The sequence below is a fragment of the Clavelina lepadiformis genome, chromosome 1 (genome assembly GCF_947623445.1).
Source record: "Clavelina lepadiformis chromosome 1, kaClaLepa1.1, whole genome shotgun sequence".
Taxonomy (NCBI): Eukaryota; Metazoa; Chordata; class Ascidiacea; order Aplousobranchia; family Clavelinidae; genus Clavelina; species Clavelina lepadiformis.
This window is the reverse complement of record NC_135240.1, coordinates 8,447,213-8,471,453: the sequence shown is the minus strand read 5'-3', so window position 1 is coordinate 8,471,453 and position 24,241 is coordinate 8,447,213. Positions and strand designations below refer to the sequence as shown.

General features: G+C 36.7%; 4 protein-coding genes across 7 annotated transcripts in view; 3 read left to right on the top strand and 1 right to left on the bottom strand.

The window, feature by feature from the left end:
- Positions 1–24,241, top strand: part of LOC143459565 (small ribosomal subunit protein eS26-like) — an 85,489-nt gene that overhangs the window by 7,064 nt on the left and 54,184 nt on the right. The gene's annotated exons all lie outside the window — the stretch shown is intronic.
- LOC143450762 (polyadenylate-binding protein 1-like) lies at positions 3,283–8,751 on the top strand. Its single transcript, XM_076951440.1, has 12 exons — positions 3,283–3,446; positions 4,904–5,113; positions 5,297–5,490; positions 5,569–5,652; positions 5,742–5,906; positions 6,024–6,159; positions 6,538–6,743; positions 6,828–7,043; positions 7,119–7,265; positions 7,404–7,541; positions 7,633–7,816; positions 8,029–8,751. Exons 2-12 carry the CDS (start codon positions 4,918–4,920, stop codon positions 8,304–8,306), a joined length of 1,944 nt encoding a protein of 647 aa, XP_076807555.1. The 5' UTR covers positions 3,283–3,446; positions 4,904–4,917; the 3' UTR covers positions 8,307–8,751.
- On the top strand, positions 11,258–13,691 carry LOC143460513 (retinoschisin-like). Its single transcript, XM_076958044.1, has 5 exons — positions 11,258–11,609; positions 12,397–12,453; positions 12,551–12,697; positions 12,950–13,119; positions 13,239–13,691. The coding sequence occupies exons 1-5, from the start codon at positions 11,324–11,326 to the stop codon at positions 13,374–13,376; spliced, it is 798 nt and encodes a 265-aa protein (XP_076814159.1). The 5' UTR covers positions 11,258–11,323; the 3' UTR covers positions 13,377–13,691.
- Positions 15,297–23,996, bottom strand: LOC143459521 (uncharacterized). Of its 3 annotated transcripts, XM_076956727.1 has the most exons (24): positions 23,821–23,995; positions 22,914–23,012; positions 22,687–22,755; positions 22,435–22,579; positions 22,232–22,334; positions 21,860–21,956; positions 21,689–21,784; positions 20,658–20,790; positions 20,152–20,204; positions 19,959–20,054; positions 19,617–19,835; positions 19,275–19,493; positions 18,983–19,151; positions 18,782–18,861; positions 18,658–18,711; positions 18,467–18,530; positions 18,271–18,369; positions 17,987–18,094; positions 16,955–17,082; positions 16,256–16,367; positions 16,062–16,162; positions 15,740–15,845; positions 15,540–15,592; positions 15,297–15,464 (listed from the first exon to the last, which is right to left on the bottom strand). In XM_076956727.1, the coding sequence occupies exons 1-24, from the start codon at positions 23,833–23,835 to the stop codon at positions 15,417–15,419; spliced, it is 2,466 nt and encodes an 821-aa protein (XP_076812842.1). In that variant the 5' UTR covers positions 23,836–23,995; the 3' UTR covers positions 15,297–15,416. The 3 variants fall into 3 exon arrangements, with proteins under 3 accessions (XP_076812842.1, XP_076812849.1, XP_076812857.1); XM_076956734.1 differs by lacking the exon at positions 17,987–18,094 and having other exon boundaries at positions 23,821–23,996; XM_076956742.1 differs by lacking the exons at positions 15,297–15,464; positions 15,540–15,592 and having other exon boundaries at positions 15,845–15,983; positions 23,821–23,996.

Genomic DNA, 24,241 nt, shown 5'->3' with positions numbered 1-24,241 from the left:
TGCAAAGATATTTAATTACAATTTAACCATGTGAACGAGTTCACTGTCCAATAATGTTTAGTCAATGGTTTTCAAATATTTTGAGGGACCAAAACGGTCTTGTTAATTTACAACTGTATTGCAGAAAATTAGCAGTTAGTCTTGAAAAGTTGAGGTCTCTTAAATTTTCTTAGCAACGGCCAAACCTTAAAAACTGGTTTAGGTTTAATGCATTTGTGTAACAGTATATACCTTCTAAAACCGTCCAATTTTATGTCCTTAAGGAAGTTTCAATAAATTTCGTTGCGTTTATATGTCTAAAAAGAGGAACAAGCAAGAGTTTGTGTGTGCGTTGCACATATGACACAAAAAAGACGCTCTGTCTTGAGAAAAATTCTTGGCGTTTTGATTTCCACTGGCGGACTTCGCTTTTCATCGTTTGTCAAAGTGATCCCCTCACTGAACTTACACCGTATATGTAGCCTATATGGTAACGCGCCATCAAAATCGTTTTATACGGCGTTTTGAACTTGTACACCCTAAATTGTCAGCTATTACTGTACGTATGAATATTACAAAACATTTCATAATTTGCCATTCACCCATTTTGGACGGGGTGGTCAAACGCGGAAATTAAACAAATTCCATTATAGTTCGCTCCTTTGGTGTTTGTTTTTCTTATTTATTTTGAAACGTAAGGGCGCAAATACGGCCTCTGTCCCCGGCACTGAAAACCCTTGGTACGCCCCTGATCCCATGTGGATGTGATCTCGTGTTGGTACAATTACCTGACCACCGTCTCAATTCCGTAGTGTTAATTCATAATTTTAAATAAAGTTAATTTTGTGTTTAAATTGCATAGGCTTGAAAGCAAGGCGTCAAACTCGATAAATCGGCGGACTTATTCGTTAATCACCTTGTAAAATGGTAGCAAATTAGAACGCCTTTGCTCATGATAACAATTAATTAAACCCAGTTTGACGTAGTATCGGTGGTCGGACGATTCAACTCATGGACGATTCCACCCACGGACCTTTCAACCCACGAACGGTTCAACTCACGGACGGTTCAACCCACGCATGGTTCAACCCACGGAAGATTCAACTCACGGACGGTTCAACCCACCGACGGTTCAACCCACGGACGATTCAACCCACCGACGATTCAACTCTCGAATTAACTGACGAACAGAGTATTCTTGTGGCAGTGTGGACTTGTAGCCAGTGGTATAGGTGGATTAGGTATATTGCTATATTGCGGTCAAGGTCTTTAGGTAACTTTTCTGTGAAGAGTCCCCATAAGGAAAATTTCCCTTTAAGAACAGTCTCTTTGTATACGATTAATTATTTAGTGGACTTCCTGATCTTTTCTGTTGTGCTCGTATCAATTTAGTTTTTAATATTTTTTGTAGTAATTGTTGTTTTGAATATGGATGTTTCGTAATAAAGCGACTGCAAATCATGATGACCTGATATTGTTACGCTTAATTATTTCGTAAAATTATGATGGTGGCTGAACCGTGTTAACCCAGTATATAGTAATATAAAATACAATTCGTAAAAACACGATTAGACTACCTTAGCAATCCTAATTGCAATAGCAGTCTTATAACTTGCAGTGTTTTTGTGATCCTTAAGTTATAAACAGCTCTCGTTTTGCATTTACTGCTACAAATATTATCTGCTAGTTTTTATAGTTATTTTCTGGCAATATTTTCCAACTTTAAGCCACTTTCTATATAGAGTTTTGCCAAAGTTACATAGTTGATTATAGTAAAGCTTAAAGATTATAGTAAAGTTTGTACAAACTAACCACAACGAAATAAGCAGAATTAATTATAGCCAACAGAATCCCTCTCTCTGCTGTAGGAAAATTTATTCATTCATTTTCAAAATAATAAATTGACTGGAGACTAGCGACTTATATTAATTATTCTCAAAATGTTCGATCTACTGCTTCAAACTTTTTTGCAAGCAGTGTTCATTCTTATCAACAAACAGTTGTTTCTAAGGTTTGACTTTTAATCGATGTGTAAGCTTTATTTATTTTTTGCTAAGCAGGTCTACTCATTACAACACGATTCAGAAACTTGTTTTCTTTTCAACACAAGATGTGTATTGGTATAGCAGTATGGCGAAGGCTAAAGCTGGTACGTCGTTAGGTTAATCCGTTGCTGACTCCTGACTCAGAAGGCTGTTGTTTCAATTGTAAGCTAGCTTCGCTCATATATTAAAACTTAAAACACAAACATCTTAGTTTAAGACTTTAATCGAATCATCTGTCCTGTGTGCGCAAGCAAAACAGAAAGCGAAATGCGTGGTGAAAACGAACATGCAGTGCAGAAATCAACACATGCTGGGAACGTCCCGAGGGCGCCAACCAGCGACAAACCAAACAAACACCCAACGGCCGCTACAGCAGTAAAAGCGGCATCCTCGCCTGATACGGAACTGCGTAAATGTTTTTGTAAACAGGTTAAATTGTCCGTGGGTTGAATCGTTCGTGGGTTGAATCGTTTGTGGGTTGAATCGACCTGGCTTGAATGGTCCTAGGTTAAATCGTCTGGGGTTGAATCGTCCTAGGTTGAATCGTCCGTGGGTTGAATCTACCTAGAAACGTAGCATCATATTTTGACTTATTTAAAGGGTTGTGGACAACTAAAAAGATTTATATCTCATGATTCAAATGTTCTGGCTTGTCTAGCTAGAGTGGGTTTAACGTGTAACTAATTATGGGTTTAGTGGACGTGCTAGTTAATGACGAAAAATAAACAATACAACACATTACCAGTAATTATCACCTTAATTATTTTTGAGCACGTTTTAAGCCGTTTCGATTTTGTCATTTTTTCCATTCATTTACGTATGCTAATAACAACTGGCTTGTTTTTTCGTCCCCACCGCGCTTTTAACGAAATATAGAGTGATTAAATTGCTTACAGCCATCAATTATATCAGAATTTGCCAGAGGGTTAATTTTAGTAACTCCAACTTGGTGAACCAGTAGCACGTGATCAGCGCAATTGTCAACAAAATTCTTACTTGCAATCCGTGACAGGAACGTCACTTGTACTGGGAAAAACAGTTTACAGAAATCAGGCTTAAAATCAACCTGGTTTTAGTCAGTCTTAAAATTATAATTGTATTCATATTTTAAAATTAAACAAATTATTGTTGTGAAATCATAAATTAATAAAATGTAATAACTGAATGAAAGTGCGAGATTAATGCTTTGTCTTTTATTTCTTTGCGTTTAGTACGCATTACAAATGACGTAATGTGAGAGTGCTGATGCGAGACTACATTTCGTGCCAGATTTTCTTGTTCGCCGCGTGTTGAGGATATTTGTATTCCTTAACATTTTCTCTGTGCAAAAAAATCCTAAAAAAAAATTAAAACTGTTTAAAAACGCCTAAAAAAAACATCAAAATATTTAAAAGATATTCGTACTTCGTAAAAAATATACAGGTAAGTGGTGTTTAGATTGTTTTTTTATAGGAATACCGGTAGCCTATTCCTTAAAGCAGTAGTTTTCAATTGGTGGTCCGCGAAAGTTTCTGAAGTTGCAACATGATTGATAAATTACGATTTTTAAAAATTGTTTGCAGTTTAATATTTTTTTGTAAAAGGTTATGACAATAGCAGAACTATTGTAGTGTATCACCCATAGATCTATTGTGACTTATTGAAATAGGCCTAGATAAAATAGGAGAACGCAGCTGGATACAGCTATTATAAGGCCAAGTAACCACGTGTTCTCAGTTAAACTAGAAAATAGTAGCTAGTTGTTTCAGACTTGTAGTAAAAATAGTATTTTTGTTTTGTAAAAATTACCCAGTATGGCTGAATCAAGAAAGTACTCAAATTTATCTCAAAATGGGGTTTACCTTTATTTTCGTTATTAACGTTTAGTTTTGTCTTAACATACTTTTCGCTCCCCACAGTCAGTGGCAAAAAATAAATAATGCAAAAAAAAACCTCAGTGTTAGATCATGACAAGGAAAAACCGTAATGCACTTTAAGTTATGCTGTTCTCAGCAATAAAGCTACTGTATGAAACATTAGGTTGCCATTTAAGCTATAAACTAAAATTTCAAATAAAACACTTTTTAGAGATTGGTGACTACATTGAGGTCACCAAAGGGGGTCTGCCAAGACAAAATGATTGAAAACCATTGCCCAAAAGGTTTTCAATAATCCAAACTGCATTCTATGTATACTGCGTGGCGGACATAAATTTTGTACTTTGGTAATGCGTAGTTAACCAATTTCCTTTTCGGCTTTGGAAAAAATTGAGCAGTTACGACATAATCTACTTGTGATATATTTTTATGTAGGGTAAATTTTTTGCCGTATTTCCTCAAGTTCTATTTGAATAACATCAAAAAAAACAAAACGAAAGTACAAAACCACGACGACACAAACGTTATACCCTGCCAAGACGCGCATTAGTCTGCGCAGCTAAAATTTCAGTGTGGTTTTGCACGGGGAATATATTCCCCAATATCAACAAAAATACGGTCTGCCCTAAAATCAGGTCTGTCAGGTAGCCTAATGGGTTTGTCTTGGCGATAGTTGTTTCACTGTTTAAAAAAAATTCTTATAAGTAGGCTATTTTAAATATTTTGTTGAATTATAGGATTTTTGAATGCTTATATAAGTAGCCTATAGCCTAGTTAGGCCCATTAGCTTACCGAATTTGAGGAAGTCGTATAGTCTACACTGCTGGTCTGGTAAATTTAAAAATTAGGGCTACCCAAGTCTAGAAGTAGCGACTTCATGAAAATTTATAAATTTTTGCACGTGGACTTATTTTGACAGCCTGAACCCGTAATTTTTGAATTTAGCTATAAATCAGATAGTATTGGCCATACATTTACACAATCTTTTGTGGAAAAGTTCCATTGGTTTAATTTTTTATATAGGCCTATCTTGAACGATGAACAGCTCTAACACCTCCAACTACCCAATGGCATCTTTGTATGTCGGTGATCTTCACCCTGATGTCACTGAAGCGATGTTGTATGAGAAGTTCTCTCAGGCTGGTCCAGTCCTCTCTATTCGGGTTTGTCGTGATGTAATAACCCGAAGATCGCTTGGTTATGCTTACGTGAACTTTCAACAACCGGCTGATGGTAAAGTTCTAAAAAAATTTTGAAGCTCTGTTGATTTTTTTCGTGATCATTGAAAGTGATAATCTGCCAACATTTATAACTTTTAACTTTTCATAGAAACAAATGTAATATGAACTAATATTTATGAGCTCTTATCGGCTATATTTTTTCTACATTGTACAAGAATATTGATTTATGTTTTAGCTGAGCGTGCCCTTGATACCATGAATTATGACCCAATTAAGGGTCGTCCCATTCGCATCATGTGGAGCCAACGTGACCCATCTCTTCGTAAATCTGGTGTGGGAAACATTTTCATCAAGAACTTGGACAAATCCATTGACAATAAGGCTCTGTTTGATACTTTCTCTGCATTTGGAAACATTCTTTCCTGCAAGGTTGGTGAAATTTTCAAATACTGGTATTTCTGAATGTACAGTCAACTGGTTTGTGATGTTTTTTTTTTATTTCTATAGGTCTCTTGCAATGAGCATGGATCAAAGGGTTACGGATTTGTCCATTTTGAGACTGAAGAAGCTGCTGTGAGAGCAATAGAGAAGGTAAAAACTTCTAACTGATTATCTTGGTAACTATTTTTAAGTAGTAAAAGTCTGTTTGAATATCAAAGATATTTGCAACTATATTTCAGGTGAATGGAATGTTGCTTAATGATAAAAAAGTGTTTGTCGGCAAATTTTTGACAAGATCTGAAAGAATGAAGAAACTTGGAGAGAGAGTTCGTCAGTTCACGAATATTTACATCAAGAATTTTGGTGACAAGCTTGATGAGGAGACCCTCAAAGAAATGTTTGAAGTAAAAACATGTGTGCTAATGGATTCATAGTTATTTTTCTATATATTGCATGGTTTTCGACTTACTTTGATAATACTTAACTATTTAAATTGATAATATGTAAAACATTTTTGACAGCAACACGGAATAGTCAAGAGTGTTGCTGTTATGAAAGATCGTGATGGTAATTCTCGTGGTTTTGGTTTTGTTGCTCTTGAGAAACACGAAGATGCACAAAAAGCTGTCGAGGCTCTCAATGGAAAAGAAATTGAGGGTAATTTTTCTTTATGTTGTATGCTGCCTTCAGTTAATTGTTCTGAGCAAATTACCTTTGAAACGTCAGCTGTTTATTTTCTGAAGTAGTTTCCTGTTACACATCAACGTTTTTCCTTCAGAGTAGACTGCACAAACAGCTGTTTTCTTAGTGCATGACATCATGTTCACTACTGTTTTTTGCTTGAATATAACTGTTTTTCTACATATTTACATTCTGTGACCCTTGTTTACAAATAATGATACCTTTTAATTTCAATGCACAGACAGTGCCTCGTTTTGTTTTTGTTAGACTATGTCTTATTACTTTACCAAAAGTATGTTATGTATTGGTAGAATAAGTACATAAGTTTTTAAGAATGTCTGTTTTCCAATAAAGGATCCAGTGACCTATTATATGTTGGTCGTGCTCAAAAGAAGCAGGAGCGACAAGCTGAACTTCATGGCCAGTTCGAGCAACAAAAACAAGAGCGTATACAAAGATTTCAAGGTGTCAACCTCTATGTGAAAAATCTTGATGACAACGTCACTGACGATGATCTGCGTGAAGCATTTTCACAATACGGCACCATTACAAGTGCTAAGGTAGCATAGCACATTTCAGAGTCATTTTGTTTCTAATTTAAAGAAGTATTTATTTTATGGCACCTCCACTCAACATTTTTGCAGATTATGTCAGAGGGTGAGAGGTCGCGCGGGTTTGGTTTTGTCTGCTTCAGTTCACCTGAAGAGGCAACGAAAGCAGTTACAGAGATGAATGGAAGAATAGTGGGTTCAAAACCACTCTATGTTGCCTTGGCTCAACGTAGAGAAGATCGTAAGGCACATCTCACTGCACAGTACATGCAGCGCATGACAACAAACATGGGTGTTAGGATCGCTGCTGTAAGTTAAAGCTTTTCATTCAGCTCTATACGATAGCAATGCATATTAAGGATTAAAACAAATTATTTCTTTCAGCCGAGTCAAATGATTGGTCAGTCATTCCAGGCAGCAGGAGCTCCTGGTGGATATTTCATGCCCTTCCAAGGAGCCCAGAGGACATACATGCCTTCGCAGCTTGTGCGAGCAACACCTAGGTGGCAGCAAAGTCAGCCGCAATTTCAGGTTTGTTTGACTTCATCTGCAATGCCTTTCAGAGAAAAAGTATTTCTTTCAAAGTAACAAATAGTTTCATGCAGTTCATTTACAATTATGTAAATGACTATAGTTATTTTTAACAATATTTAATAAACACTATTATAGATGGGAGACATGCGAAATGTTGGACCCAGAGGTCCTGCAGGTCCAGCCATTCGACCTATGACAACTCCAGTTGCTGCGAGAGGAATCCATCCGTCCCCCCATCAGATGATGGCCCAACATCAAGTGGCAACAATGCAGGTTCACACCTTTTAGGCAACATCAAACTTCTATGTGCAATTTCTATAACAATTCACTTGCATAACATTCGCTGTTTTTTTTGGTTTATTAGCCGTTCAAGTACACTCAGAGCGTGCGCAATCCAGCCATGACCGGTTATCCCCAACCAGGTCAACCCCAGCAACAGCAGCCATCCGACCCAAGCATACAGCAGGCTGTCCACGTGCAAGGACAAGAACCACTTACTGCTAGTATGCTGGCTGCAGCTCAACCACAAGAACAAAAGCAGATGCTGGGTATGATTCATAACATATTTCTTCAGTTTTAATAAGTGCTTTTATTGTTTGTCATTTAGTTAAACACATTGACAAGTTTCTGTAACTAAAATTATTTTAAGAATATTTTAAGTTGTACTTTGAAGCAATGTTTTTCAATAAATTAAATAATGGCAGACATACAACGTTTATTACGTGCAAGGCATGTTAATACACTGCTTCCAAAATTTTAGGCGAGCGCTTGTACCCTCTCATCGAATCATCACACCCTGACTTGGCATCGAAGATCACTGGGATGCTTCTTGAAATTGATAACTCGGAATTGCTTCACATGTTGGAATCCCGAGAATCGCTTAAAGCAAAAGTAGAAGAGGCTGTGGCTGTTCTGCAAGCACACCAGGCCAAGGTTGTGGCAGCATCTCGCCAGACACGCCAAACAGGTCCACCGCCACAAGGCGCCAGTGTCGAAGTTGCTGCTGTTCCAGTTGTGGTTGGTGGCAACCAGGAATAATAAACGTTAAGAACTGTTTCGTTGTAGCGGTCTGGAGTTAGCCGGTTTGTGTGTTTGTTTACTTGTTTTTTGTCCGTGCACCATTACAAGGAAATTTGCTGCTGAAAATTTTACTAAGCTCCAAAAACCTGCATTTTGCAGTGTTGTCACTGAAAAAAAAACATTCAAAAAAATTGTAAAATATTAAACGTTTGGCATTCCTACCACAAGATATTGAAATTTGAAATATCAGTACATTAAGTGAAAGTTTTTTAAAAGGGTGTTTTGTACATACGTTCTTGCTTTGGTGGAAATGTTGTTTTGTGGAAGAAACTGGCCGACAAACCTGTGTTGTCAGACATTAGCGTGTGTAAAAAACAAAACAAAAAATCGTAAAACCTCGAATGGCTTTGATTGTGTGGAATGCGGTTTAATGATGGGAATAAAAGTGCGAAGCGTACAACAAGCTGCTCGTTTTAAGCTCGAACCATCTTGTCTGACGATTCCGTTGAAGTCGGTCAATCAGTAATTGGAACAACCAATGTTATACATCGTTTGACGCAATTTGTTTCATCACCACATTTCAAAAAAAAATTGTCTCAGCGGAAACTGTCGATTTTCAATGTAGTCAGTATAAGAATATTTGCTTAAGCAAGGATTAATGGTTTTTTGAAACATTCTTACGCACCAAATTAGTTTCCAATTAATCTAATATCTCAAAAATGGTAAGTTACAAGTTGTCATTTGGCCAGAACGTTTAACTTTGCCCATATGATGTATTCAGAGGTTGGCACTCGGTACTTTCAAAGTACCGACGGTAAAGGTATTCCGTACTATTTCAGAAAAGTATTTCGGTACCCGTACTTTTTGTATAGCGGATCCTGTTTCAAGTGCAATATTTGCGGATATCATGACCCCGGTAAAGGCTACTTCAGGTCAAAAATATGTGAACTCACTCTTTGCGACTTTATTGGACATTTTTAGATTAAAAAAAACGCTAAAATTGATACTAAGTGTTAATTAAAATGAGATTTTATACGTGTACTTCACAAAATCTTGAAGTAATCGTTTTAACAGTACCGGGACCGACTTAAATTTCTTGAAAAAAGTAATTCCATATAGGGATTCAGTACTTTCTTAAAGAGTACAGTGGTACCGTAATTCGACGGTACTAATGTATCACGGTACTGCCCACCTCTGGATTTATTGGCATACGCTGGTGCAACTGAAGCTCAACCACGTCATGTTTGCATACTGTCATCTGTATGCTGTTTACCGACCCTCTTTGACTTCGTTCGTTCATACCAGTAAACAGAGTTGTAAACAAGTCAACAAAATGACATGACTCGAGCCAAGTAAAGTCGTTTTTTACCCAAAAATCAAGCCATCCCCAAAACAAAAACACCGTTTCTGTCAACAACATATGTTTGAAATGTTAACAAATTTGCTCCATTTTGCCGCCCCATACGGGTCCGTAGTAGTGAGGGAAACAAGCGACATATTTGTTCGCACTATGATAAGCCTACTAACTCGAAATTTTGCAAAGATAATCCCATGGACATTAGCTTCAAAATTTGATATGGACCCAACTACGAGTTTGCTTTTGTGACGTATTAGTGACGTCCTGTTTTATGTTTTATAGATTTCCGAGCCCGCTTTTTCTGACCGTTGTAAACCCGTTGGATTTCTGTTATAACGTTTGAATAATTGTCTGATGTGTGACAAGCCACAATTTGACGTCATCGTTTATTACGTTTATGTATGACATCATACTGAGGTCCTACGCACATCAAAAATGTGCTTTCTGTACTTCAACTGTTTCCAAATCAGGGAAGAACATTTAAAACGAATGACGTATGCTATTACTGACAACTTGCAATATGACGTCATCATATTTGACGTTTGTGTGTGACGTCATATAGCAGAAATGTTACTCGTATACAAAGTTTAATTTCAATCAAAATAGCGAAATTTATTTTTTTGTTTTAGGATATTTATGTTATATGACCGTTTACAGATTAAATAAGTCATATTGTTCACTGTTTAATTCTATATTTGGAAGAGTGTGCTAAATAAAAACACACTTACTAAAAGTCGTCAATTTTCGGAAGATTATCATTGCCACCTACCATTGCCAATGAATATATAGCTATAGGCTACATATAACTTAGGTAGCTTAGGTGTATATACCATCAATTAATCGGCCGATTTCATAAAATCATAGCACCAGAAATCCGCCATTCTAATAAAACATTGACGTTTAAGTGCTTATAGGTTACCAGCAAAAGAGAAAGCATTCAACCCGCTTTCTTGTCACAGCTCGTTGTTCAGAGCGCAGAAGAGAAATCTTTCCAAACACTTGAGTGCTTAAAGGGTTGGAACAATCTTCAAATCATCGTTCATTTTTCCATTTCTCAACACCAAAGAGTTATTAAATTTCAGAACGACTTTCGCCAGTCAAGTCTCAAGTGAGTTGTGTTTGTGAAAATCCAAAGCTATCAGCCTTAATCATGTTTTCGCGAAATTTAATTTTTGATAGGCTTAACAGAATGGTTAGCAGTTTCATCCATATAGCCTATGTATCATTGGGCAAAGTATACTACTGTATCTACTGTAAATAAAAGAGAACACTAAGACCAGCATTGTTGTACACCATAAAATAGCAAGAAAGGTGAGGTTTTATTCCATACCTACGATGGAGGAAACAGAAACATGCAATGCAATGATAATAAAGCTGCATGCAATGCTCAGTCTAGTCGCAAAAGTGTGTCGCTGCGTGCTGCCAAGTTTGATGTATTTTTTCATACTAAAATCGTATTTTAGTTATAGCCTATACAGTTACAAAGTATTTTATGTTATGAGCCTATACATTTGATGGCAATAGTTTAATTAAATTTTAAAAGCATTATAGGCTTAAATTTTAAACTGTTGTCTAGTATTTTGACCAATTTATGTTGTTTTATTTTAGTCTATGCAAGGGTAAAATAGCGATATAACTGTAAAAAAAAACTGTTAAAAAGTTAAGTTTTACATCTGAAATGCCGCTTATTTTGTCTATTATCCGCTATTGCCGGCTATTATCGTTCATAGTCCCCTTAACGATGATAACCGTGGATGCCCAAAATAATCAAGTTTGTTTGAATCTTCCACAACAAGCTGTTCCCTCTTCAGAATCCCTTGAAATGCGGGGTAGAGATGGAAAACGAGGTCCGCAAGGTGCTTCTGGACCTCAAGGAACAACAGGACTGCCCGGTCCTCCTGGAACTTGCCAATGTGATTTGAGCGAAGTTGAAAATCTTAAATTAAAAATTCGAACTTTGGAAAGTAAGCTTATTGTTAATAATATTGTTATTGATACTGTGACACTGTCAAGTTGTACGCAAGATCAAGAGTTGATATGGACGCGGAACGTTAATCATTATAGCCTATAGGCAGGGTTGCCATACCGTCCTTATTTATAAGATTTGTCCTTATTTTAAAGGTCCGTGTCTTAGAAAATATATTTGTTCTTATTTCTAAGAAATGTCCTTATTTTCACTTTCGTCCTTATTTTTAGGGCGAAAGTGGGCACTTTTGTCCTTATTTTGGGCATTTTGTCACCTTACGATACCATTTTGTACCAAAGAGATACCAAAATTATTAACATGCAGATAGTGTCTTGTTTTTTTTTTTTTAGGAACATTGGTTGCTTTCTCTTGTTGTACACGGTTTAAGGTGGTATTCCTCGTTCGTTTTCTAGTCGTCCTTATTTTTGAGTTGAGACTGATGGCAACCCTGCCTATAGGCCTACTTTCAAACACGAACGTGTGAATTAAAATTGAATAATATTAAAAGGAAGTCGACACCGAAATCTTGCTACATAGATAGAGTAGGCCTAGAAGCATATATTGTAAATTCTGGATCAAGTGAGCATTGGAAGATAAATCTTGGTAACATGCGAGTTGCGACAAAGTTTACTACGCATGTTTTGAATTCTTGCGGGGAATCTAAACCTATCCATATATACTATCCTAACCTTTGCAATTACTTGCACTGTATTGACAATTGTGAAGTAATAAAAGTTTTTAGGCTGGTTTATAACTTTTTATATAAAAAATTGAATATTTTAAAGGAAATTTTAGAAACATGAATTTTCAGTGGACAACGTTTTATAACAACATCGACAGAGGTACCTATATCCGTACATACCTATCCATATATAAGCTACGTTTTGGTAAGTTTGAATATCTATCCTGCGTGTTACTTGTACACGATTTTACATTCAGTGGCCGTTTGTCCACTTGGACTTACGAATGGAAAAATACCAAACAGTGATATTAGTTCGTCAACAAACTGGCCTGATCATGAACCTTATCGTGGAAGACTAGACGCTGGAGGAAATAACGCATGGGTACCACGTCGTGACGTCAGAAGTATGTTACCTCTTCAGTATCATGGCTCATTTTATACGAAAAATTATTTGTAATTAATTATACGAAAGTGAATAGGCCTACATTTAGTTAGTTACAGGTAAATGTGAAACCTTGAACTTTTAGTAAAAGTATTTCTACAACATACTACATATGATACATTATTTATTTACGTATAAGTTATAAATAATCTTTCTTACTGTCTATTAAAATATCACTTACTCATGCGTGTACAAATTTTTTTGCTGTGTGCAGATCATCCGGGCCAATGGATTCAAGTCGACTTGAAAATGCCAACATACTTAACCGCCGTTGTTACTCAAGGAAGACCAAATTATGACGAATGGCTAACCAGCTTCAAGATATCATATGGGAACTCAACCAATGCTTTGAGAATCGTCAAAGACAGGAATGGAAATGACCTTGTAAGCATATACACAACCCTTTTTTTGACAACAATGAGATAGTTAAAGCAAAGAGAACCCCTGTTCAATGTATCTCACACTTTAAGTCTAAGTTTACTTATTGACCGTATACATTGCAGATATTTCGGGGCAATAGCGACAGGAACACTCACGTCATAAACGATTTTCCCATCGGAATATTTGCAAGATATATCCGACTCATCACCCATACATACCATCAGCAAACGTCTTTGCGTTTAGAATACTTGACCTGTTGAAGTAGGTCAACTTGTACAGAGCGGTTATGACCGATATAGACTTGTAGAGCATAGTATACATACCATATATGCTTTGTGTATAGTTGCATTGTAGTGTGTTTCGCGCTTATATCGCTGCAGCTTTTGTTCGTGTATCAACCTAATCTAAACCAATTCAGAACCCTAAGTTTGTCATCTGCCAGGTAATATTGATGTGCTTACAAAGTGTAGAAGACTGTATGTGTAGAATAAAACACGCCTTCAAAACTGCAAGCGTATTTCTGAAAATATATTCAGTTGTTGTATATACAAAAGTGCCAAATAAAGTTAAATGGAAACATATAGTTTTTATAGTCTTGTCACGGAATATCTAAATGCTTCTTGATAGTTGAGCTGCGAAGATTTGCTTAAAAGTAGTAAGCAAAAAAGGCCAAAGTGTTACTGCAACACATAAGTTGAATATTTTTATCAACACGTTTTGCTTATTATTGAGTAGCATTAAAAATAGAAAAGTATACATGTCTAAGTTGGGTGAAATTCTCCTCGACGAAGAAAAAGTTTCAGAGAAAAACAGAGATGAATTAACAACCACATGTTAGACCCCCAGTTTGAAAGCAGCCTACGCAGTTTTTTTTTACTTTGTCAGGCCACCAACTTGCGGTCCACGGAGCCAAATTGAGTTTTCTATTCAACGCGGCCGATGATAAACCAATATTTTTAGTAATGCAAGTACACTTTGGCCTTGTTTATTCTAATCCTGAAAAATATAATTCCCGCTATCCGACATGAAGCTGCTATAGAAACAGATATCTTCTCACATAAATTTTCACTACTTTAATCTAAAAATCTCTCTCTCCGATTCTGAAACGGAAATTTAAAGCGGTTGTGCTAAATCAATAGAAAAAACAGTCGGCACTTTTTAGAAATACCAATCGTTACTCTTTCAGTAACGATACCGGTACTGTAGATACTTCTGAAAAAAATTACCAAATCTCTGTAACGAATTACTTTTTTCAAGAAATTTTAGTCGAACCCGGTACTCGTTACTTTTCACGTGATAATTTCAGAAGTTTAACTAATGTGTTTTCAAAAATACATTTTAATTAACACTTAATACTAATTTTAGCAACAGTTAATCTTTTTTAATCGAGAAGTGTCAAGCAAAATTGCAAGTGATTAACGTCACATATGTTTTGAACTGGAGTAATCTTTACCGGGGACATAATAGCGGAAAACATTAAATTTGCAGCAACAACTTTTATGCAAAAAGTACCCGTACTGAGTAGCCTACCGAAAAAGTACCGGACTACTTTTTTAAAATACTACCGAATATCGGAACCGTCGGTACATTTTTTTCCAAGTACCGCTACCGTTACCGAAGGTACTTTCAAAGTACCGACTACCCATCTCTGCATATACCAAACCCAGAAGACATACATGCCTTCGCAGCTTGTGCGAGCAATAGCCAGGTGGCAGCAAAGTCAGCCGCAATTTCAGGTTTGTTTGACTTCATCTGCAATGCCTTTCAGAGAAAGGGTGGTCGGACGATTCAGCCTACGGACGAACCAACCTGCTGACGATTCAACCCCTGGACGATTCAACTCACGGACGATTCAACACTTGGGCTTTCCTGAATAGGCCTGTACGTCGTGGTAAACGGTTATGTACCCTATTTTGTTCGGGTCTAGGTCGATTCAACCTATTTACAAAAACGTCTACGCAGTTCGTTATAAGGCACGGATGCCGCTTTTACAACTATACCAATACACATGTCGTGTTGAAATAAAAACAAATTTATGTACCGTGTTTTAACTGGTAGGCCTGCTTAGCGAAAAATAAATAAAGCCTACACGTCGATTAAAAGTCAAACCTTAGAAACAACTGTTTGTTGATGGGAATAAAGATTTCCTGCGAAAACATTTGACAAAGACGACATAGATATCCAATAACACGATGACATTTTATTTCTTGGGTGCGATTAACAACAAGAACAGTGCCAAAGGTAATATAACTATTAATTAAAGTAATGAAGAGAAAATAAAGGCAGTGCCTGCGAGAGTTTTACTTTCTTAACCGCAACTTTCCCAGAGGCTTCCTCACACGATCCATCTGAAACAAAGAAATTTATTTATCAGGGATATTTACGGCTGATGTTGATAGACAGAATCTAGAACGTGGCCTTACTAAGCTCGGGGTTCTTTTTTTGATTGTCATTTTCTGACCAGATCGGGAGGGAACTGCAAAATATTTGTATTAGCAAATCATTAAGCAATTGTAGAACGACATGCAAAGATGTCGTAATATTGTACTAGATGGAAATAATAAATTCTGATAGAAATGAAAATATTCAAATTTTGACAAGTTCAATCTTAGACGAAACTCACTGTTAGATTCAGGGAGTTTGTTTTCCTCCTTTATCTTTTTTGCTGGTGGTGGTGTGACAGGTATCTCAAACACTAGACTGGGTTTTGTTATTTTCAACGGATTCAACTGGAGTCAAAATAGTTACAGTTTGCAAAAAAAAATATGAAAGGCAATGCTAGGTTTCCACAACAACCCATCTGGGCATGTTCTGGATTACTTTTCACATGCGATGATGACGCAACAAACGACATTGTTTGACGTCGACTGCAAAGATTTATTGAACAACAGAAACATGTTTATGTAATTACTTTGGTTATAATACTTTTGTCGCAATGAACAAACCTTGACTTGGGAAAAATTCTCAGAAGCTTCGATTTTTCTTTTCGTTCTCCCTCTAGTTAGTGCTTGCCTGCCAGATGGTCGATATCCAGGCAAGTCTTGTGCTGCAATGCAATTTCTTCATTATTATACACAACATGGGTATGATTTTTTTACCATCTTCAAGCAGAGATTACGCCTTGAATGAAAATCCTTACAAAGACCAGCTGATGTGCTCTGCGCCGATGTGTTAAGCTGGTTGATTCTCTGCAGAATGGTGTCTGCGTTCCCAACCCTGATCGCTTCATCACATCGACGAGGGGTCTTTCCCTATAGGGAGAACTGTAAGTGAACATCGAATTTCCAAAAAGTTTAGCAAAGTTCAAATCACGATCCAGCAAACCATAAATAATGTGGATGTGGCGAGATGGTGCAGACAACAAGAAATTGAACCTGAGTGCAGTGTTGTAACGACTTGAGTCACTTAACACGATTCAATTGTCTAAATGACTCGACACGAGTCTTGTGGCAGTTGAGACAGCAAAGAGTTTTAAGCGATAAGAATATTTTATCAAAGACTTCCGACTTGAGTCAGAAGATAGCTTAGTTACAACCCAAATTGCAAAAGAACAACTTCAAGCGGTGTGAAAACAACAGCAAATACTTACTGCTCTTTCTATTTCATTGTGGACAGTACTTTCTATCCACTAAAAACAGATCGTATAGCAGCAATGTTTACTAAAAATCTCATGGAACCCTAACTTTGTCATTTGTGGTAAATTTTAACTTATTTGCTAGTAGGTTATGTATCGGAAGCTACAAGCAAGTAATAAATCTATTGGCACTTGTAAAGCAGGTACAGTGAAATTGTGAAGATCATATTTTCCGATTAACTTGTTACAAATGATGACATCTACCTGAGTTTCGATTGGGTAAGACGACTTCAAATGAGGAAGTTGTTTTGCGTTCCTCCCCTGAAGTTCTGCAATCCGATGCAAGGAGCAGCTTGTGTTCGGATAATCCGGTTCCTCAAGCAAGGGCAGCCCTAAACATAGAAATCATTTAAAGAATACTGCAGAGCATCGCTGAGCTCAGGGTTAATCACTGCCATGCTTCCGATGCACAGATGAAACTTTAGAATATTTAATCAGAGATGTAAGAATAGTGGCTGAACATCACTGCATGCTCGTTTACTCATTGAAAGCAGGCAGCTTGTCAAAATGATGTTAGATGGAATACTTTCTAACCAAGTTTACAAAATAAGAAAAGATCTGATGTAAGTATCATGGACATATCTTGAACGTACACATGAATGAAAGAGGAAGGTTTGAAGCAACACGGTCGGTGAAATCTTCGTGCTAAAGTTTATTGACTGGGTGTGCTGTATATCAGAAGATAAAGATGGTAAGAGAAGAATGACATGCTTATAGAGTGCATCCTACTATTCTGAGATCGCTGCGACTGAATTTGAGATATTTCTTGTCACAAAACTTTGTCATTTTCAAATGAGGCACGTCTGTACTATCCTTACAAGATAATATTCTCCAGGTACTTTATTACATAATAACCATTCAATGTAATACTTAAAATACGGGTGTTATGTTGGGAGCTTGTTACCATTTTGAAGTTGTTGGCATAATAGAAATTATCTCCCCAAACTTTCAAAGCTCACTTGTGATTACAAATATTTCTTTTCATAACAAAGAACAGAAATGCGGCGACGCCATGGTAAGCAGCTGTTCAAATAAATTTTAAAGCCAAATCATGAAAAACTATCCTTAAAAATAATGAATCATGTTATGAACTACTAATATTCCACCACGCTATTGAGTAAAATTAATTACAACTACATGCCAGGATCATGAAATATTCATTTCTCCGTAATATCAATCAAAGAATCTACATTTCACGACGTGAGAATTCAAAACTAAGAATTAACGAAGTGTCACCTAACAAGCTCGGCCGAGCAGTCGGTTGTATTCTCAAGTCATACGATCCACTGTCCACAATTGCCGAGTCATCAAAAATGATCGAGTCACTGACAACATTGCCAGCATCTTCAGAAAACGGCAACGGAACAAATTGAAAAACAATATTTAAATACATTTTACACAGCTGGAAGTTCTACCAAAGGCGACCAGCAATTGACAAAAACAAATCAGCAAAATTTTGCCCTAGTAGTAAAGACCAAAAGGGAACTGTCATTGCACATAATCATATTCATTGTACTCACTACGTGCTATGTTGTTTTCATTCAACAAACTTGTCTCCATGCTCAGGTAGTTTCTGCTGAGTCCAATGTTGTCATTAATATCACCTCGCAACGGGCAGCCTGGTACAAAACCATGAAATAAAAATCAAACGTGGATCAGAGAAATGACAATATACTGTACTACTAATGCTAACGTCCTTAAAGCGGAATTTATTACCATCATCCAACAAAGTGTGAAATTGATTTTTCTTTATTGGTGAACGTTTCGCAATGGCGAGATCCTTCAACAAAAGCATTAGACTAAGTGAAAGCACAGTTTGCATGTTTTACAAACACGAGTCACACAATTACTAAATTAAATAGATAAAAAAAGTAGATAAAAATTGGCTATAAAATATATTTTCGAACCAAAGAGTCATTGAGCAGGGAGTCGTATTTTTGATGTGGACTTTTGAAAGATTCCTGTAAAAAAATCATTGGGCAGCTTAGAAACAGCGTATGAGTACCGAGTAAAGTTAAAATACCGAATCACCTGTGATTTTCTGCGTAAGATCGGAGTACCAGGAGAAAAAAAGAGCTGATGACTCCTTAAAGAAAGTTCTCGATATTTTGCTACAAAAAAACAAAGTGGTTTTGTGCATCAGCAATGAAAGTTCGGTTGATATTAATAAAGTTGTAAGTAGAACTGAAATGAGAAGTTCATCTTAAAAAGAATGAGCTTGCATCAACTGACCTTGGTGGGACTTTAGCTCTTGATCAAGTCTTTTAATTTCGTCCTCAGATGATTCTGCTTCCAACTTCGATTTTCTTAACTTCTGCTGCCATAAAAACTTTTCTTCATTCATCACTTGAGCTGCTTTTTTGAGATCAGAATGACTTTTCATCAACTGTGAGTGAGCGTCCTTCATGAAAAGAATGCCGAGATTAAGATGTATTGCAAAGTCACAAGTTCAATGAAAATCGATGATAAAATATTAAACATAGAATTTGTCCATGATGATGATTATAGTTGAGCTTAAACCCACTTTCTCATCCTTCAATTCTCTTCTCAGATCTTCCGCTGAGCCCGGACTCAGCCAAACTTTTTTCAAATGGGCAATTTTTTCATACAGATGATTCTCAGATGATTCTGCTTCCAACTTTGATTTTCTTAACTTCTGCTGCCATAACGACTTTTCTTCATTCATCACTTGAGCTGCTTTTTTGAGATCAGAATGACTTCTCATCAACTGTGAGTGAGCGTCCTTCATGAAAAGAAAGCCGAGATAAAGATGTATTGCAAAGTCACAAGTTCAATCAAAATCGATGATTAAATATTAAACATAGAATTTGTCCATGATGATGATTATAGTTGAGCTTAAACCCACTTTCTCATCCTTCAATTCTCTTCTCAGATCTTCCGCTGAGCCCGGACTCAGCCAAACTTTTTTCAAATGGGCAATTTTTTCATACAGATGATTCTCAGATGATTCTGCTTCCAACTTTGATTTTCTTAACTTCTGCTGCCATAACGACTTTTCTTCATTCATCACTTGAGCTGCTTTTTTGAGATCAGAATGACTTCTCATCAACTGTGAGTGAGCGTCCTTCATGAAAAGAAAGCCGAGATAAAGATGTATTGCAAAGTCACAAGTTCAATCAAAATCGATGATTAAATATTAAACATAGAATTTGTCCATGATGATGATTATAGTTGAGCTTAAACCCACTTTCTCATCCTTCAATTCTCTTCTCAGATCTTCCGCTGAACCCGGACTCAGCCAAACTTTTTTCAAATGGGCAATTTTTTCATTCAATGCACGAACCTGTATCATTGAAATCATATAGTAAATCAAATTACTATTTCGGAAATTCATCAAAATATCAACGAATTGTTTCACAAAGTATTGTCACGTAACGAACCTCAAACTCAGTGGCCACAGACATGCTTTCTCCCTGTACTGAAGGCTGAAGATCTAAAAAAATGGAAAGTTTTAGATGAAATGTGCAGTCAAAAAAACCAGCTACACCGATATCATTTACATCAAAATTGCTGATGTGCCGAAATACAATAAAACGTCTTCCTTAAATTTTAAGATATTTAATGTTATAACCAAATTAAAGTTGCATGTGGTCTAATTAATTAAGTTAAACATCCAAAGCCAAAGTAAACTGAAAAACATTTCCATTCCCAAAAGCAATAAACCAGTAAAGGAAAACAGTAACACACCATGAATTAGATAGGAGAAGAAAGACACGCTCAACTCAACAAGGTTGGTGAATGAGACAGGTATCAATTCGTAATGACAAAATAATCACAGTAAATTCAATAGACAAGCCAGAAGCCGACAATGGCTTTATTGTAGCAGGTGTTTCTGATGAAGAGTAAGAACTCCTGATCTCATTCCAATATAAAAAAATAAACTGACCAATCATGGGCTTTCTACATCTTGACTCCGCGTCATTGAGTGCATTTTGCAAAATGTCCTGTTCATCGAGCCATTGCCGTTCTTTTCTGGCAAAACTGATCAGTTTTTCTTCATTTAGAAGTAGAACTTTTTCCTGGTAATTAACGACAAAACAAGTTGATGGTGAATTGCTTCAGCACGCCGTTAAATGTTAATCTAAGACAAAGAGGTTGTTTGACATAACATTAATTACAATATGCATAATTTCGTCCACCTCAGAAATATGTTTGAAGTGTGTTGCGTTAAGGTCTTAATAGCTCACACCAAACCAGCGAGAAAAATAACTTTTTTATGTACACCAGAAGTTTAAGATTTAAGAGCAGGGAAGCACAACAGTTTCATGCAAAAAGCTGCACTGCTATGAAATTATCTTGTAACAAATGTCAATAATGCTAATAGATAAGTCATAAACATGATCTTAGTGACATAACAGGATTTGTGAAGAAAAAAATAATAACATTTGCAAAGTGTGGCCCATGTATTGATGTTCATGCAGGCCGCATAGAATGGCTGCATGGACCGCATGTTGCACACATTTGCTTTAGAGCAGGGGCGGGCAACTTCTTCCGTCGGCGGGCCTGATATGAGAAAATAAAGTACTTGGCGGGCCGGATTCCTGAATCGATACATTAATCGTGTATTTATCCATCTATGCAAGGAATAAATCGTATTTAATGTAAACTTTAAGCATAGAGACCAAAAACAGTATTTAATGAATTTATTAACGAATAATGTACTTCAATAGCTGCTGAAGTCAAAACTGAACTGAACTGCTGAACTGTCTGCGGGCCGCTCAAAACCCCGTCGCGGGCCGTATGTTGCCCACCCCTGCTTCAGAGCATAAGATTTATGCAATCTTGAGCCCTAACGCATTCGCAATGAACTATTACTCATCTTTCACAAAGCAGTAAATGGAGATGAATTTGCAGTTATTTACACCCACGGCATAAATTGTTAGGATTTAATAGAAACTGGCCTTGCACAGACATCACCTGATTTGAGCAATTTTGTTGGAGTTCACTGACATCAAGTTCAAGTTTCTTGAGCTTTGTTTTGCTTAACTCTCGTTCCTTTTCAAATCTTTCAAACTGTAAAAGTTTAAGCAATTCAACGAGATCAAAAATTATTATGGCAATATTATGTGACATTGTAACCAGATTTACTGTTTTTTCAAAATCCTGGACAGTTTTCTTTTCAATTTCCAGATTGATTTGGATATCTTCAAAACTTCTTTTCATTTTGTTGTTGATTTCTTGAAGTCTGACATTAAACACCAAAATTCATAACAAACTTAATAAACGCAACAAATTTAACAAAAATTAAAGTCAATACAACACAGATGACATTCTAATGATGCCAATGCAAAGAAGGCTGCATTAAGTATCGGAATAAAATTTTTAGACAGGTCTTAGAAAACCTATTTTCAAACCATCCCTTCCGCATAGCGAAAGATGTCTTTTGTACTAATGCAAAACTTACACTACATCATAACTTGAGTAAATTTTGATGTAAATTTGAATTGAGTATGTACTCACTCAGATAATTTCTTCTCCCAATGCACTTGCTTATCCTCAAGTGTGAGATCGAACTCATTCTGAGCTTTTTTTTGTTCTTTCTTTGTTTTATCTAGATCTTGTTCTGACGAATTATTTCAAAGATATCAATTTGGAGCAATGACATCTTAAGCTTGAATAACTAAGACATCACCAATTGCAAGAAAATGAAAAATCAAACTCACTCAGCCTTGATATTTCCAATATTTGTTCTTCATTTAATCTTTGCAGTTTGAAGCGAAGCTCTTGCTCCGATGTGAGTTCGGTGGAGAGTGCAGCATTTTCCCGAGACAATGTTTCCATTCGCTGCAAATTTTTCTGATGAACGACCTGGAACATAATCTTAGTTGCAATTAACTTAGTTCATTATCTGTATTAATAATAATCGATTTCATTTAATTGACTAACGCAGCTTAATGCAATGAATCGAAACTCACAGAATATTCAAAGACTTGAGTGGCAGGAGATGGCAGAGGAGAGCCGTTACTCTCATAAACATCTTCTTTCTACAGGAAATAGACATAATATTACAACTCACATAAAACTGATAGAAATTTTGCAAGGAAAACCATCATTTCACTTGAGTTTTAAAAATAAGCAAAATTTTGAGACGGAAACATTTAACTTGTTCTGTTCTGTATGAGCATGACAAGACACAAGGTACCTGGCGATTTAATAATATCCTGGATATTGGAGAGTGCCGCTCTGGTACACCTGAGTTAGCAGCAGCCAGTGGGGAGACATTCTCCTTTCCCGGTGAACACTGCAAGAAAAAGGAAGTGCACTAATCAGAGATCTAGCACTTAACATGTACTTCACTTTACATCATCTGTTGGTGATGAGAACTTGTGCACTCGGTCACAATTTCACAATCATGCGCTTCTGTGATCTTGTTGAAAATGGCCATATTTGCCAGGCAGACCGTAGAGAATGGCTATTTTCAGCAAGATCTTGGGTGCGCCCAACAGTTAAAAGTGAAAAGTGCAGAGCATAAAAACGCTCAGAACCAACGGAAATGCATACGTAGGTGTGCAATTTCACAGCTTGTCTTATTCAATCTTTAAACTAATGGAAAATTGAGGGCGCATGAGCTCTATCCGAGCCATAAGTACAAAATAACGCACTTCAGGTGGGATACCGAAGCTCATGAAAAACAATATGGAGTGTGGGTATGCCAATCTCTGCAGTCCCGCTTTACAGACTAGAACCATTGAAAAATAAATTCTGGTACGGTGTTGTAGCAGTTAACGAGGATTATAGGTTCAGAGTGGATTAGCTTTCAGGTTTTAGTTTAATTTACACATCGGAATGATTAGCCTGGTATGTGGTTTTAAGTTAAAAACAACCTTTATTTCTATTCACTGACTAATATAATTGCCGTTTATCATATTCATATTAACCTACTTCGATTAACGGCGCTCGGAAAAAAATGTCTACGTCAACGGCCACAATTTACCGAAGTAGCTCTCTCCAAATTCGGTAACTGGTAGCCGTTGAAATAGACGCTGACAAAGGTAAAAAGTATAGGCCTACTATTATTCAACAAAAAGCAATGCAACAACTTAGCCAACCTTGTTTTCTGACATGACTTTGTGGAAACTTCCAAATTTCCGCTCTTAGTAGACCTACCTTTAAAAAGTGTTTACTTCAACGCGCAATCACCCGAATCGTGAAACCTGCTTACCATCAAGCTGATTTATATCAGAGCAATTAGCCTATTCTGTGTGTGATAGGCAATCTAGTGGAAATTGTTGAATTTGGCGCCACCACACTTAGTGGCCACAAGCCGGTTGGGGATTTTCAAGGCAAGCTAGGTGCTATCTGCAGTGCTTGTCGCGTGGCACACAAGGATTTCACACAGCAAGCTTTATTAGTGCTCAAGGGTTCTCTGCCTTTTAAAAACTTGTATCTGCTTGTAAATTGATGTATCTGCGTGCAATCGCTCATATGTGCTAATTAATTACCGTTTGTAGTACTCTTTTCAGTTTTGTG